General features: G+C 39.6%; 1 protein-coding gene across 1 annotated transcript; it reads left to right on the top strand.

The window, feature by feature from the left end:
* Positions 1–7,811: 7,811 nt before the first annotated feature.
* LOC103555891 (olfactory receptor 1N2-like) lies at positions 7,812–8,759 on the top strand. The gene has a single exon (XM_008527704.2). It carries the CDS (start codon positions 7,812–7,814, stop codon positions 8,757–8,759), a length of 948 nt encoding a protein of 315 aa, XP_008525926.1.
* Positions 8,760–17,315: the final 8,556 nt, after the last annotated feature.

Here is a 17,315-nt window from a genome sequence, read left to right as displayed (position 1 = left end):
GCAGATGTTGACACAAGGACCAGGTATAACAGGACATCTACAGAAAATAGCTAATCAAGGAGAGACAGTATAATCACAAATGTGCACACAGAACAACTTGCTTTTGCCTCTGCCACAAGAACTCCCTACCAGGACCCATGTGGTTCCTTGGCCCTGGGACTGGCAGGTGGGACCCCACAGGTGTGGTCTCCTAGCCCCTTGGGAAATAGGCTTAGAACAGAATATCACAGTAACACCCTTCCTCGTGGGGAGTCCACACCAAATCTTGCATCTTACTAAACCAGGACTTCCAGTTCCCAAAGTTGCATTCATTCTTTCCCCCTGGTGTGCTGTCGTTCCTCCCTTATCCTATACCACTGCCCCTGCAGCACCAACACCAACTGGAGAAGCAGTTTGGTATTGCCAGCATGGTCTGGAACCTCAGGCCAGTATACTGACTCAAGACATTACAACTGTGTGTGTCTTGCTGGATGGTCATGACCTCCCTGTTCTAGTCCCTTGAAAACATCTTACTTTTTGTCCATGGGACAATGTCTGCCAGTTTCTTCACTGCTTTGGCACATACCATTGCTGACATACAAAATCACTCCAACTGCTAGGTATGTAGCGAGATACCTCTTTCTTCTACCATGGAGTTACCATGGCTTCTCCAAGCTGCGAACACCTCTGACTAGAGAACCCTGCGAGAGTGGAGGAATGTCACCCTCATTCCCATTTCTACCCTCTCCCACCAAGTAATCTGTCCTTGCCCTCTTAAGCTGCCTTTCAAAAGTACATCTTCCAGCTTGTATGTGAGCAGGTTAATATAAGCCCAAAGGCAATGTACTCTGTTTTTGATGGCATACGATGGTAAACTGATGCACAAATAGAATTATGAGGTTCCCTTCCTTGGTGCATTGAAAGTCACAATGACTCTGTACCACCAAATGAAAGCATCTCAAAAAGCATAGGGTGGATGCCTAAGGCAATGTGTAACCAAACAATTATCATTACTGCTAATATGTGTCTGGGAATACAAAATAACACCATCAAAGGAGCCTATGCCTCTCCTCGGGGGTGGTTGTGTGCTTGTGGAACACATGGCTGGCCAAATCTGCCTTATAATTGGACTGGCAGAGGCACATTGGGGCACCCCTATATCCCTGCATACATCCTGTCTTCCCTTCAACAGATTCCTTCTAATTGGGAGGCAGTCCGTGCATGCCTTCATGTGCAACACACTGCAGGATGGTTTTAACCACCTGTTATTTTTTCCCCATAGGCTGCATTTGTTGATATAAGATGGCAAGTGTCTGCCCTAGCCCAACATGCGGCAGCAACCCTCAGTGATACTAGACACACAGTAACTCTCCTAAATAAAGAAATCTCCTGAATGAGACAGGTAGTGTAGAAAATATGATGGGTTTTTGGACACGCTTACTGCAGCCCAAGGCGGGACTTATGCCCTGACCAAAGTAAAATGCTATGTGTGTGTGTGTATATATATATATATATCCCTGTTTATGTTCATAATGTTTGCTCTGCAATGACCTCCGTACATACTCACGTACAGGCCATTGACAACCTGCACACTGACCCAGTATCTGCTTGGATACAGTCCCTCCCCTCCTCCTGGTGACTTGTTTCGTTTGGTGTCCTTGCCTTTTTACTACTTCTTTTATTTTCATGTTGTGCTCTCTATTGCTGTTTTGGTCTCTATCTACAGTATCCCTCTCTGTCTGGCTTGAGGAAAATCATGGAAGACTGGCACAATAAGACTGTAAGGGTCTTTCAGACGCATGGGGGGTGGAGTATAGGGACACCAACCTATGTGTCCTTTAAGCCAGGCATCCTTGAAGCCCCTTGTCTGGGCTATGTGCCAGCACTCATGATGATAGTTTTGGACTTAGCAACCACAGTTTTTTCTCATGGGATAGTTAACATAAAGACAATCATGATCTGAGGGAAGATGGAGGTCCTCCAGGGGAGCTCTGGTCCTTGGAATGCAGGTCATACAGGGACAACTCCCTTTGGCAAGCATACAGCTTTGATCCTCTGCCTGCCTAAGCAAGCTTCTCTCAGGGGGTGGTAGCAGGTGCACGCTTCCGTCCAGCCAGCCACCACTGAGCATTCCTTGTAACTCCCAATAAACTTATACGTCTCACTCATTCAAGTCATATCATTGTAGTAACACTGACAGGAAGTATGTGACTTTCACAAATATTCTTTCAGATGTCAGCATCTCCATCTCTGTCTGAGAGCTATCTCTGGTAACCGGAGGTGTCAAAGTGGATCTCTCGAGTTCCACATATACTTGGATAGCAGGCAAGAAGAGCTAAGGAATGAATGCTTCTTAAGAGGAGACTTCAACCTCAGCTGATAGGAATTGAGTGGAATAACTTAGAAGTATACGTTTTCCACTGGTTCCAGAGGTCCCCAGCCATACTTACCTCTAATTATTCATAGTGGTAACTCACTTGGTGGTGTCTCTTTATCTCCTACCTTCCCTTTCCTCTCTTGGTTCCCCACTCCCTTCTGGTGTTTCCTGGGACCAGCTCCCAAAGTAACTGCTTCAAACCCTTGTCACAGGGCTTGTTTCTTAGTGAACCCAAACCAAGACATATTTCAATATTATGTCTTAAAAACATCTTTTGAAGGTCTATCCCTCTTAGTAAGAACTGGGCCAGGACATTTTAAATCTCTCATTTCATGGTGGATGTTATTTGGCAATAAAATAGCTTAAGAATATGCTTGTCAAATTCCAGATGTCTTATTTTTAGTGAATTCAAAGAGTGACAACCATCAAAAAGCATATGATTTAATTGGCTGACTCTGATTAATCAGCAGGCAAGGGGTTAAGCCAACAAGACCCACAAGAATGACAAAAATGGTGATGTGAAGAATGGCAGCAACAAGAGCAGCGTTATTTTTTGAGTCCCTCCCACATGCCAGGTGTCTTCACGAGCACCTTAATTATGTTCTCTCAGTTATTTAAGTATTTTTGAAATTACAAAAATTTATATTATTACTTTCTTATTACAGAGAAGGAGACTCAGAGAGGTTAAATAACCTACTCTCGTATAACCCAGCTCCTAAGTGATGGAGCTGTGATTTTCAGATTGTTGGGAGTGTCTCAGGGAGCCCAATGAACAACCCTGCTTTCATGGTTGAGTTCATAACCAATCAATAAATAAGACAAGGACAAAGACAGATGGGGACCAAACTGCCACTTTCCTCTTGATAATGTCTAAGTTGGAGGCATGACTTGGGGTGAGAACCTCAGTGCTTTTCTAACCAGCTCCAGAAACAGGTAGTGCTGAATTAGGGAGGGCATCCCAGATGTGAGAGGCTGCTTTGCTCTTGGATGTGCACAGCAGAGCTCCCTGTAAGCAAGCCAGTTCTCAAGAAGACACAGGGAGGGTCTGGGATGAGTGTGCCCAAATTAGTCAATTAGGTGTTCTTGGCAGAGTAAGGGAGCAAACCAGGACAGTTGTCACACTAATTGAATTTCCTCCACTTAGAAGTACAGATCAAGCCTGGGAAGAAATATTCCTCCTAACACTAGAACATTCTACCTATGTTAAATCAGCTTTTGGCGACCCATGTGAAGCAAATATGTAGCAACTAAATAATTTCCACCTCCATATTCAGAGACCTCCAAATATATATCAGAAAAAATAACCACCTAGAAGATTCTTGATAAACGATAAGAAGACTGGAAAGTTTTTTTGCCAGATATGGAATTCTTGGTTGACAAGTTTTCTCTTTCAGCACTTTCAATATCTCATCTCACTGCCTTCTGACCTCTGTGGTTTCTGATGAGAAATCAACTGTTACTCTTACTTAAGGCTCCCTTGTACATGAAGACTAGCTTCTCTCTTGCTGCTTTCAAGATGCTCTTTGCATTTCAACGGTTTGATTACAATGTGTGTCTTTGAATTTTTCCACTTGGAAATCATTAAGTTTCTTGGATGTGTAGATTTGTGACTTTTATTGAATTTGGGAAGTTTTTGAACATTGTTTCTTCATATATTCTTTCTGCCTCTTTCTCTGTCTTCTCTCACTCTTGGACTCCCAATATGCATAATGTAGCTATGCTTGATGGTGTCCTACAGGTCTCTTAGGCTCTGTTTTTTCCTCTTTACTCTTTCTGTTTCTCAGACTGAATGATTTCATTTGGTCTGTCTTCAACTTTGCTGATTCGTTCTTCTGCCTGCTTAAATCTGATGTTGAACCCCTCTAGTGAAGTTATCATTTCAATTGTGCATTTCAGGTCCAGCATTTCTATTTACTTACTTTTTAAGCTTCTATCATTTATTAGATATTCTCTATTTGTTGAGATATTTCTCCCCTGCATTCCTTTAGCTTTTTGAGTATATTTAAAGACTGTTGATTTAAAGTCTTTGTGTAGTAACTACAATGTCTGTACTTAGCTTAAGGATAGTTTCTGTTAATTTCTTTTTTCCTGTGAATGGGAAATACATTTTGGTTCTTTGCATGCTTTGTAATTTTTTGTTGTAAACTGGATACTTTGAATACTATTATGTGGTAACTCTGAATACCAAATTCTCCTCTTTTTCAAGGATTTGTCATTGTCATTTTCTATGGGTTGTATTTGTCTGGTGACTTTTGTAAACTATTTTTGATAAGATTGTTAGTCTCTGAATTCTCTCTTTCTTTAGCTTAGTTGTTAGCTAGTTGTCTTACTGAGATTTCCTTAAATGCCTGCAGCCAAAATAAATAAATAAATACTTTTAAAAGGAAGAAAGGAAAGAAAAGTATCTCTAGGTTTTTGCAGATTGACTTTGTGTTGAGGCCCTCAATGTCTAGCCACAGCATTTATAACTCCATCTTAGCCTTTACTCCTTGCTTGCACTTAATCTAAAGATCAGCCGTAGGTGAGAATTTATGATCTTCTCAGGTCTTTTCTGAGCATCTGTCCTTCTCTAGACATACATGTGGCTTTCTTGGTTTCCCAGTATATATGGGAGCTTTTCAAAGCCTTTATTACCAAAAGATTCTCACTCTTAGCTTTTCTTCCTGACTTTCAGCATGACTATTCTTTTCCCTAAATGCTATTTTTTGTCCCAAGTGGCAGTGGCTTGTTTACTTGGCTTTCAATGTTTTCAAGGAACTCCTTCTACATAGCTCCTTCTATGCTCTGAGAAAATTCTGAGTTAGGTGAGACAAAGGCAGGCCCTTGCATTAGCTCCTCAGGGAACCCAAAGAAAGGTCAAAGCAGATAAACACAATTCTTTGAGAACAAGGTATGCTCTACTCCCTCTGGGATGAGGTACCCACAATAGGAACATGGGCTGCCATCTTCAAGACTGCCATCTCACCAGGGAGGTGGGTGGGGCAAAGCTATGATAAAATGCTACGAAGTTTCTGTAAACCTTTTACTACCTTCCAGGTTGATTCTGACACTTTTGCTATGTTTTTCAGTGTTTCTGCAGAGGGATAGGCCCTGTGGTCCCTATTCCAACATTGTTTTCTGACTTACATTCTATTGCTTGGTTTTTGACAATTCTATTTCAATCCACTTTATCTCTTAACTTTTTATTTTCTAATTATTTGTCATTTCTAAGTTATTTCACCTAGGGGCCTCTATAATCTGATCTTGCAACTCCTCATTTTTTAAGCATACATTGCTTGTTTTCAGATATATCTTAAATCAATTGCTTTATTTGGTTTAGTAATATTTTTTCTAACCTAATATTAATGGTTTTCTGCATTTCTGATTTTCTATTGATCATAACTTCATTTATTTCATTATATTTTATGCATTCTAAATTATATGTCTTCTGTGTTCATACTCTACATTGTGTACTTTCTTGTTTTGCTTTTTGAGATAGTTGCATTATTATTGTCCTGTGAATACACATTCTCCTTATAGTATCAGATGTTATTTCTGGCAATACACAGAAGGGATGAACTAAGAGTCACGTCAGTCCTGGGAGTTTAAGGAGAAGATGAGATGAGCCCTAAGTGGGAAGGCTACATTTACCATGAATTACAGTTATTTTCTCCCACTTTTTAGCATTCCATTTGCCAACATTTTGTGTCATGTCTTTATCTTCAAACCACTAGGATGAGACAGAAATGATTTGAAAGAAGCATTCTTATAGTAATACCTCAACCCTGGGGTTTTGGTGGAAAGAGCTGAAAAGTGAATGACTCAGCTAAATGCTCAACATCACCTTTCCTCGATTTCACTATCCAGAAGTACTTCTGTGTAGAAATGTAAACAGAATAGAGGCAAGTGCAGACTTGAATTCACTTTTTTCCTGATATCTTCTCACAGACAAGCAATAAACCTCCTCCAGATGTCAAGTCTCAACCTAGCTTTCTGCCCCCACCCACATGACATTCCAGCTCATAACTGTCTTCCTTATCCCCATGGGTTTCTCACTTTTTATTATTACTGTTGATTTCCTAGACTTTTTGTTTGTCTCAGTTCTCAAGGATTATTGTGGTGTGTGGGAGGCAGCAGTGTAAGCTAATCACCCTCCTAGCAACAACTTGAAACCCAAATTCTCATAGAAGTCAAACAACCTGTACCAAGGTAGTGAGGCCAGGAAATTTTTTAGCCAGGTTTGGAATCAAAATTGGCTGTACTCCACCTCCTGTTCTGACTCCCTTCTGCCACCGTTTCTAGCTGTCCCAGGGGATACCTCAGCTCAACTACCACACTAAGAATAGAGATACACACATATCTCTGGGGACAAACCTTATCAAGTGCAAAACTACCAATACACTGCACTCCCTCCTCCTTGGTGCTCCTAGGTGAGTGCTGGCCTAGAAAGCCAAAGTATGAAGCTAGAGCAATTACTTCATGTTTGTGTCTGAGGATCACCTAAGAGAATCATACCCCAGAGGCCCAGAACCTAGAAATACTTCCGTGACAACATGTGTAAAGCGCAGTTAACATCCATCACTGTAATTTAGGTTGATGCTTTCTAGTTTGGCCCAATACAACCAGCATCCCCGGGCCCTCTTGCCCTGCTCATTTGTGATAGGCTAAGAAGATCCCTGAGCACTTGAAGCATGGCCCTCTGAGACTACAAGGGAGAGCTGTAGGAACAGGGTGAGTTTCTCTGATAATAAATGCTACTTGGGCCAGATAAATATGGTGAGAGCTATGAGAAAGCTGCAGGGTTATGTTTTCCTTCCAATACTTCCAAAGATTCCAGTCAGCTTCTCTGCCTTCTGTCTTTCAGACCATCCTGAGATGAGTAGTGGGAACTACTCCCTTACAAGGTGAGTCATCTATATCTGCCTCCTGCAGAAGAGAGGTTAAGTTCAGAAGGTGGCTATGATACATGGTATTGAAGGACATGGGAAGTGGTAACAAGAGTCTCGGTTTGCAATTACTATCTTCTTTGCAATATTGCGCAGGCGACTTCACTGAGTTTTGAAAACTCATTTATGAAATGTACGTAATAAAATTTATGAGTATTTAATTAGATTCTGCATTGTATAGTGCTTTGGGTTCAACGTGGCAGCTCTTATTGCTTGGACATTAGATGAGCTGAGGACCTAGAAGCCAAGGAATGTGAATCTTGGTGAATATATAGCAAGGATGGAAGTAACCTGGAACTCACTTCTCAAACCAGTACTTATCATCTTGCGTTTTCATTTTAATCTCTCTGCTTGCTTCTCTCCTTTTCCAGGTAAAGTAACAATGGGCAGACCTTGGAGGGAAGATCCAGTGAGTTGGGATATACACATATGTGAATTAGATGAGAGGTGTCTCTTTTAGAGAGGGCTAAAAGTACCACCTTTTCTACAATTTTTGACCTGTCTCTCTTCTTTCCCCCCAGAGTGTTGGCATGGACAGAATCAACCAGTCCAGTGTCACTGGATTCCTCCTCTTGGGTCTTTCTGAGAGACCAGAGCAGCAGCCACTCCTATTTGGCATCTTCCTGGGCATGTACCTGGTCACTGTCGTGGGAAACCTGCTCATCATCTTGGCCATTGGCTTTGACCCACACCTCCACACCCCCATGTACTTCTTCCTGGCCAACCTCTCTTTTGCTGATGGCTGCTTTTCTTCTACCATAGTCCCCAGGATGCTGGTGAACATCCGGACACATAATCAGACCATATCATATGGGGAGTGTTTGGCCCAGATGTACTTTTTCATGATGTTTGGAGGACTGGATGACTTCCTTTTGGGGGTGATGGCCTATGACCGCTATGTGGCCATCTGTAAGCCTCTTCACTACTCCACACTCATGAGTCCTCTTGTGTGTGTGCTCCTGCTCACAGCATCCTGGGTTCTCACCAACCTTGCTGCCCTCTTACATACCCTGCTAATGGCAAGGCTCTCTTTCTGTGCAGGAAACACCATCCATCACTTCTTCTGTGATGTGATCCCTCTGCTGCAGCTCTCCTGCTCAGACACCTGCACCAATCAGGTAGCCCTGTTCACTGTGGGCTCCATAGTACTTACTGGTCCTCTCTCCCTCATCACCTTATCGTATGCATACATCTTCTCCACCATCCTCAGAGTCCCCTCTGCCTCTGGCAGGCAAAAGTCCTTCTCCACCTGTGGGTCTCACCTCACTGTGGTCTTCTTGTTCTATGGTGCAGCAATCGGTGTCTATTTGTGCCGTTCTCCATCACAGTCACGGGGTCAGTACACAATTGCAGCTGTATTTTACACAGTTGTGACTCCTATGCTGAACCCCTTCATTTACAGCCTCAGGAACAAGGATATGAAGACTGCACTGAGAAGGCTTTTTGGAATTCACACTTTCTCTTCACAGGGACTTTAATGCTACATCCATATTTTGATGCTACACTCTGGAGAACCCTTGTGTTTATGGAGCAATATCATCCTCTATCACATTTACTTAGGAGTTAGAGAAAAGTAAACTAGAAATCATTCTCTTAAACTCCCAAATCTGACAACATATGTAATCAATGTATTTCATGAAGGATGTGCATTGTGTTATAAATGTTGTAAAAAATCCCTGATGCTGTGTAGGGTAATCTCAGCTAGATAGAAGCGATGTCAATTAAAACTTCACTTACTTGCTGTTATTCTAATGAAAGTATGAATATTTTTTAACATAGAACTCAATCAGAATTTATTAGTTTCCCCAGTTTGCCAGATGCTGTGTCAGACAGAGGAGTTATTGATTCCATGCTCTTATAGAATTCACTTTTCCATGTTGTGTTTAGTTGTACATATATGCAATTAACTATAATAAAGGTACAATCATGGTGATTTCCCCATAAAGCTTAATATTTTATTCTACTTTCTTAACACTTTAAATGTATTATGCCATTTAGTTCCCCAATTTTAACCATCTTGGATTAGGCACTATGATTATCACATTTTACAAGTGGGGAAACTATAACTACTAAGTGGGGAAGAGAAGGTTGAAATGTCTTTCTTCTCTGACTCTGGAGTTCAAATTCTTACATGCTTTCATATCCCACTTCTCAATCCTAATGTTTGTACTGAGAGACAGATTCATATTAAGCTAATGTGCGTACGCTGATGCCTACCTTGTGCCAGTCACTGTAATATCCTGTATTGGCAAAATGTAAAAGTGAGTAAGATAATGACCATGTCTATACAGGGTAGAGACAGACACGTGTTCAGTTTAGTGTTAATCAAATCAGATGGTGATAGTTGCCATAACAAGTGTTGGAGCACAGAAGGAAGAAAAATAATTCTGCCTAATGATGGTCAGGTACAGTTTTACCCTGAGGTGACATTTTATTGAGACTTGAACTGTCAGGTCATTTGGACTGGTGAAGAAAGAGGAGTGAAGATTTCATAGGGACAGGCTATTTACAATAAGGGCATGCTAGTTCTTCAAGCCATTCCAGCCCAACTTTGGAAATGATTGGTGGTGGTTACCTCTCTGAATGTGTGTCTTGCCCTTTCTTTCCCAGTTCAGTTTCCATAAAGTTTCTTGATCAGTTCTGTTTTTTTTGTGATTATCTTTCCCTACTTTCCATTGTCAATGCTTTTGAATTCTGGCTGCAGATTAGTATTCCCTTGAGCTCCAGAACTCTGTAGAGGTGAGATCCTAGTATCTTTCATGAGAACAAAATAAAACAGGTAAGTCTAGTGCAAACAGGTTTGAGAACTCTGTTGTGGGATTTCCTTTCTGGCAGTAAAAGGACAGATGAAATGAGCTATGAAAATACCTAGTACGTTATTTGCCATATTAAAATAAAACTCAGTGGGAGGTAGAGCATGTTGACAGCAACAAGAAGTTCCTAAATATTTATTCCTGGTTTAATGTTTTAGTACCCAGTTCAATTGTTTATTCTTTATCTGCTTAATTCTCCACTTCTATATAAAAGCCCTTTGAGACCTGCTACCCACTATGTATGGTTCTATCTATGAATAATAACTGTATTTTATTTTTATGCATTATTTTAAATTGTACTAGCAATATTATCAGAGTGAGCATTCATCACTTCCAAAGAGTCTGTTATATTCTTGTCTTTGTGCTTCTAACTCCATTCAAAAAAGATGAGCAAGTGGATTGCTTAATGATCTGCCCACTAGAAGGATTTTCTCACCACTGTTCTTTAGAGTTACTCTTGGGGTTTTACATTATAAGATAGATTGTTGGCGGTATACATACTCCATTTTCAGCTCATCACAATGTATCACGATTTTATCCTTGAGCCAGGTTCAAGTGTTTTCCACCCCAGCAGGAGAGTAGTATGAGCTGAGTGAAAGGAAACTGAAACCAAGGAGGAGGACATGGGGATTTGGGCTGATCATCCCTGTTGCTTGGGTTCTCTGGCTCTGCTTGAGCCTAATCCAAAAGAAAACATTTCCATTGTGTGTTGGCTTGCTGCTGCACGCTTGCACACTGACTCAAGTGTTAAAAGTGGGTGAGGGGGGCTGGCCCCGTGGCCGAGTGGTTAAGTTCGCGCATTCCGCTGCAGGCGGCCCAGTGTTTCCTTGGTTCGAATCCTGGGCGCCGACATGACACTGCTCATCAAACCACGCTGAGGCGGCGTCCCACATGCCACAACTAGAAGGACCCACAACGAAGAATATACAACTATGTACTGGGGGGGCTTTGGGGAGAAAAAGGAAAAAATAAAATCTTTAAAAAAAAAAAAAGTGGGTGAGGGATCTTGATTGTTTATTGCAAAAGCACCATCAGGTTTTCACTGATAATTTCTGATTTTTTTCGTTATATAATTTAAGCAATACCCTCTTTGGCTACCCATCTATCTCAGCCCTAGAAACTCCATGGTAAATTAGCCATTTCAACAGATCCCTATAGGAGTTCTGGCCTTGCTGCACATTTTGGTATTTTGTATTTTTATTTACATTCCTTCTGAAGGTTAAGTGCCACCACCTGGGCCTCTGAATAATCCGGAAATTTTATCTCTGATGATGTCAGGAAGCCATGCTCCATGTTAACACTTTCTGTCAATTCTGTCATAGGGAGGAGAGCCGTTATTCAACTTCTCAGGAATTCTCTTGTCCTCCTCACTGGTGTGTTTATTGCTCTACTGAAGGGAGTGTCTTCTGTCCCTTCTTGGGGAAAACTGTTAGCTAGTGTGTTCTCTGATCTCATAGAATAAACCTATTGTAACATGGCCACACCCCTGAGATTCTGACCTCTTCCTTGATATTTTGCTAAGGTGTTCTAGCATCTGCATTTCATTTACTGTAGGCTACCATCATATCCAAGCTTATTGATGATCCCAGCAGTGTATGAGAACTGATTCTAGGTGTTCCTGTCTCCTGAGTCTTATGAGAGTGCTCCCGGGTCAAACAATTTTACCCTATCCAGTCTTATGTTCCATATTTTCCTTGTCCAACATCATGAGGATCCACTTGTATTTGTATTCCTTCAGTTATTAGTGGCATGTGTTAGCCAAGTCTCACTCCCCTTTTGATGAATAAGGTAAATATTCCCGTAGCCAAGACTATTGTTTCCTGTTGGGGCTATACTGAAAGCTATTCCAAATTATTAGTCTAGAGAATGAGTGAGGCAGGAATTTTGAAGAAGGCAAACATCATCTTGTCATCCACCTCAGAAGAGGGTTTTATCAATTATCTAATGCTACATAACAAAGCACCTCCAAACTTAGTGTTTAGAAAACAACAACAGCAATCACTTGCTTGCTTTACTTTGCTATGGGTTAGCAGTTAGATTCAGCTCAGCTGGGTAAATCTTTTAGTGGTTTTGAGTACGTTTACAAATGTGTCTGCAGTCAGCAGCCCATCAACTGGGCAGCTGTACTTCTGGAGACTGGCTGCTTTTTAACTGAAGCATTGGAGGGAGACAGGATCATGTGTCTTTCATTATACAACAGGCTGGCCTAGGCTTGTTCACATGTTTCCAGTGCTCCAAGAACAGCAAGAAAACAAGCACTTTTCAAATCCTTGCTTGAGTCAAATTTGCCATTGCCCTATTGGCAAAAGCAAGACTTACAGTCTATCCATACTCTGGGGTGAAAATTTCACTTCTTAATGGAAGGAGATCCACTTACATTGCAAGGATGCAGAATCAGAGAGAGAAATAAGCTGTAGCCAAATGCTAAATATATCACAAAACCTTTTCACAGTAATCAGGCAGTGGGTGCTCTCTCTTCTCTGCCAAAGGGAAGTGCGATGCTTCCATCCATCTGTAAGATTTAAAAGATTCTGCGGATTCAAATTACTTCATCCAAATATCCCAATAACAGGTCTCACATTTCCACGCTTTCCTTAGCAGAACCCTGAATTCAGAATAGGATACCTTCTAGGGCTATGTTCCTCAAATTCATGTGATCAGATTATGTGTCTGATTTTCAGGACAAACTACACTTTGGCCGATTGTTTTAAGTGGTTATGTGGAGCCATTTGGCTTTCACAGGGTACTGTCAGTGAATAGCTGCCTGAGCTGAGTCTGTCATTGTCCTTCAGTATGTATAAGAAAGAGAGCAAAAGCAAACTAAATTCATGATTCTTAGACTTAACTTTTATTTTTTCAGTGATAGAGGTATTGCATAATCTGGTGCTTTTCCTTCTATCTCTATCCATCTCCAATCCACTATAATGGAGAGTCTTATTGATTGTGAAGCTACACACACTAGGTGTTACTACTGCCCACTCATCTCCAGCAGTGTCCTTGTTACCATCTGAACAGCAAGCAATCAATTTCAGAACTCTATAGTGAAGATCTGTTTATTTTATTTTAGAGCCAATTTTGTTACCAAATACGTTAGTTTGAGTTTCTTCAAAGTTGATATTGAGACAAAGACATGGTTGCAGGAGTTTATTTTAGTGATGATTCTAGGAAACATGAATAAGGGAAAAGGATACAGAGAAGAAAGACAAGCCAATGAAGGATACAATACTGTGTGAATTATGCTGTATGCAACTTTGTACAATCCTTCTAGAGATCCTCTGAGAAACCTTACTGAATACGATTCCGCCAGAGGTCAGGGGTGTGGTGGCATTTATATTTCCACTTCTATCAGCTGTTAGTTTTGTTCTTCCTACTTTTCCCACTAATTGCTTGCTGTTTTTGAGAAGTTTCTCTCTTTGGCACTTAGCAGTTTGTCTGTAATATGACTGATGTATTTTCATTTGTATTCTCTCTGCTTTGATTTCACTTGACTTCTTGAATCTGTGAGTTGATGTTTGTCATTGGTTTTGGAAAGGTCTCAGACTCTATCACTTTGAACACTGCCTCTGCTCCATTATTTCCATCATCTCCTTCTGGGGCTTTAAATAAATATGCATGTGTATATTACACCTTTTGAGTGTCTTCCTTACGGCTTTTAGGTTCTGTTATGTTTTTTCTTTCGATTTCTTTTCTTTTTATGATTCAGCTATGAGTTCCCTAATCTTATTTTCCGTGAGTTCACTTTGCTGTTAAATCACCTAACTATTTTTTTGGTAACTGGTTTACTGAGATATAATTCACAACTCATACAATTCACCCATTTAAATTGTACAATTAAATGGTTTTAAATGTATTCGCAGAGCTATTAAATCTTGTGTCAGTTTTGAATAGCTTTATTTTTCAAGGAATTTGTCAATTTCATCCAATATGACATATTTGTTCCCATAAAGTTTATCATCACTTAGCAGTGGTAATCATTCTTTCCTTCTTGATGTAACTAATTTGTTTCCCCCCTTTTCCCTACTGAGTCTAGTAGCTGTTTATCAGTTTTGTTAATCTTTTCAAAGAATCAACTTTCTGTACTTCTCTTTATTATTTCTTTTCCTCTGCTTACTCTTGGTGTATCTTGTCTTTCATTTTATAGCTTCCCAAGATAGAACCCTACTTCATTTATTTGATACTTTTTTCTCTTTCAATGTAAATTTCCCTTTAAGCATTGCTTTAACTGAAGCTCATCAACTTTGATATGTTGTGTTTTCAATATCTTGTGAATTGAAATATTATCTTATTTCCTTTATTATTTGTTCTTTGACTCTTTTTTTTAGAAGTGTGATGGTTAGTTTCCAAATATTTATGGCTTTCCTACATATTTTATTGTTGTTGATTTCTTTTTTTTTTAATTTTTTTACATTTGTTTATTATGAAATAATTTTAGACTTCCAAAATATTGCAAAAATAGTAATAATCATTCTCATATACCTTATAACCAGCTCCCCCAATTACTATGGTATAATTATCAAAGTCAAGGAGTTAGTGTTGATAAAATTCTATTAAGTAATCAGCAGACCTCATTCTAATTTTGTCACTTGTCTTAGTAGTGCCCTTTTTCAGGCCAGGATCCAATCTAGGGTCACGCATTGCATTTCACTATTGAAATTCCTTTTAATTTTGTATAGTTTTTTTCTCTGTCTTTCATGACCTTGGTGCTTTTGAAGAGTACTGGGCAGTTATTTTGTAGAAACTCTCAATTTGGAGGGGTCAGATGTTTCCTCATGCTTGAACTCAGATTATACGATTTTGACCTATCGCAAAAGTGAAATTGTATCCTTCTTATTATATCATATCAGGAAGTAAATTGAGTTAGTATGTTTCACTACTGGTGTTATTTGTTTTGATCTCTTGGTTAAAGTGCCATTTGTCTTTATTTGTGATCTACATTGTAAATATCTTTTTTAAGTTTGTCAATTGCAGTTACTTTGTTCACACTGTTGCTTTGCCATGAAAAGTTTTAAATATTCATGTAGTTAAATTTATCAAACTTTTATTGCTCCTTGATTTTGAATGAAAGCTGTTCTTTACACTGATATTAAAGAGGAATTTGCCATGTTTTCTTCTAGTGCTTGTATGCCAAATGGCTACCCATTTGTCCCAGTATATTTATTATATAAAGCATCTTTGTATCAGAAATTTGAATTTCTATCTTTATCTACACTAAATTTCCATGTCTGGGTATTCTATTCTATTCACTTCTTTATTTGTTTATTCATTCACCAGTTTTGTACTCTTTTAATTACAGCATTTTAGGACATTTTCTATCCTCAAGCAGCTAAACATATGGCCCCCAAATAGATAAATATTAGAAGATATTTGCAGTAAAGTGAGATAAATGTTTTGCAGAGAAGGTTGCAAAAGTCTACTGGCACATACAGGAGTCAATTAATAATTCCCTCTGAATAGATGACTCCAGGAGGACTTCACTTAGAAGGTAACATTTGTGAAGAGTCTTGAAGTGAGGGTCTGTCATTGCGAAACAGAAAACAGGAGTTTTTCAAGGCAGGAGGAATAGAATACGGAAAGGTATAGTTTTACATCAAGAAAGGAAACGAGAAGCTACCGCTCTTAGGTGATGTGCTATGGAAATTTAATTTTCCTGATCTCAGGGTCTCCAATCATTTCCTTGATGCTAATTTTATAACGTATGATGACTGCAAACTTCCATTTAAAATTGTCCCTGGCCATTTATTCATTGGTCACTGGATGCTTATGATTTAAGTGATCCTCAAACACTAGAAAGCAAGAGAGGGTGGTAAAAATCAACATTTGACTAGACTTCAGGCAGCAGGAAAAGTCAAGGATTTGCTGCTGCTTTTGTAACCCTGGTTGGCATCACTAGAAAGCATGAATAGTAGCAGAGAATTGCAATCACATGCACATTCGAGGAGAAGGTGGTCTGGGGCCGTGATACAGCCTTCATATTGAGACACATCTGCAATGTCTTTTTACAGCTGGAGGCAATTTCCTGGTACCACTAATTCATTCACTAAGACAAAGCTTTGGCTGGGTACATCATCTTGTACATTTAAAATTGCAAATGTCAAGCTTCTCTCTGATGGGGGGGAGGGAAGAGAAGAGAAGGGAGAGGATGGGGAGAGAAGAGTAGAGACAGAAAATAAAAGAAGAGAAGAGAAAATTGGGTATGATTTGTGTTAAGCAGAATTTGCAGATTACACCATAGGTGTAAGACACTGTGCTAAGCACTTTATATGTGTTATCATTTATGTGAATTCTCACAACAGCTTTAGATCACAGCTACTATAGTTACTATTACTATTCACTTTATCTTTGTAAACTGAGGCTCAAAGATGTTGATAACTTGCTGAAAGTCCCCAGGACAGTGAATAGTAGATCTAATACGTAAACTCAGGTATTTTTAACTCCAATGTAAGTCTTATTTTTATTTAAAAGTATGTTTAAAATCTGAGTTCATCAGTGAAATCACAGTAAAGTCACAATTAAGTAGCAAAGAAATTGACAGAGTACAGGGCAGTTTCCAATATTTCTCCTCTGAGTTACTGAAAAATCCTCTGTGTAGGTTGTGAGGATATATCTTTAGCAGCATCCCTAAGAGAGATTCAATAATGAAATTGATAGAATTATATTTTAAAATACATCTAAACATACACTATTGGCATAGTGCTGAAGAATGACGGCCCAGTAAAGAAAACTTAATGAGAGTCCCAAATAATGCGGTCCAGGTACCCTTCTCTCTGGTCAAGTGGCTTGATTCATAAGTCATTTGAGAGTATCTAACTAGAGACTTATGCTCAAGCAGAGGGCATGCTCCCTTGGGGAGATAACAACATCTATGAGGCTGTTCACACTTCCAGCCTCTATCTTCTTATTTGCCTTGCCTCATCTTCAAATCATTTGTTAGTATTGGGAGAAGTTGCTGTTAGAACTATGTATGTGAACAGTGTGAAAGAAGCAATGAAAGAGAGAAAACTAGTAATTGAGAGGAATAAGTAGATTTCATGTTTGTTTAGTCGGAGTGTAATCATTAAGTGTATGCATTTTGGAATAAGATGTCTGGGTTCAAATTCTGGCTCTGTCACTTATAAGCTGTTTATATTGAGGCCAGTAATTTAACCTTTTGAGCCTTCTCTTTCTCTTCTGTACAATGAAAATATCTTCCTCAGAGTCACATGTTGAATATTGCTGAAGAAA

Source organism: Equus przewalskii, chromosome 26, assembly GCF_037783145.1.
Source record: "Equus przewalskii isolate Varuska chromosome 26, EquPr2, whole genome shotgun sequence".
NCBI lineage: Eukaryota > Metazoa > Chordata > Mammalia > Perissodactyla > Equidae > Equus > Equus przewalskii.
This window is presented reverse-complemented; position numbering and strand designations above follow the sequence as displayed.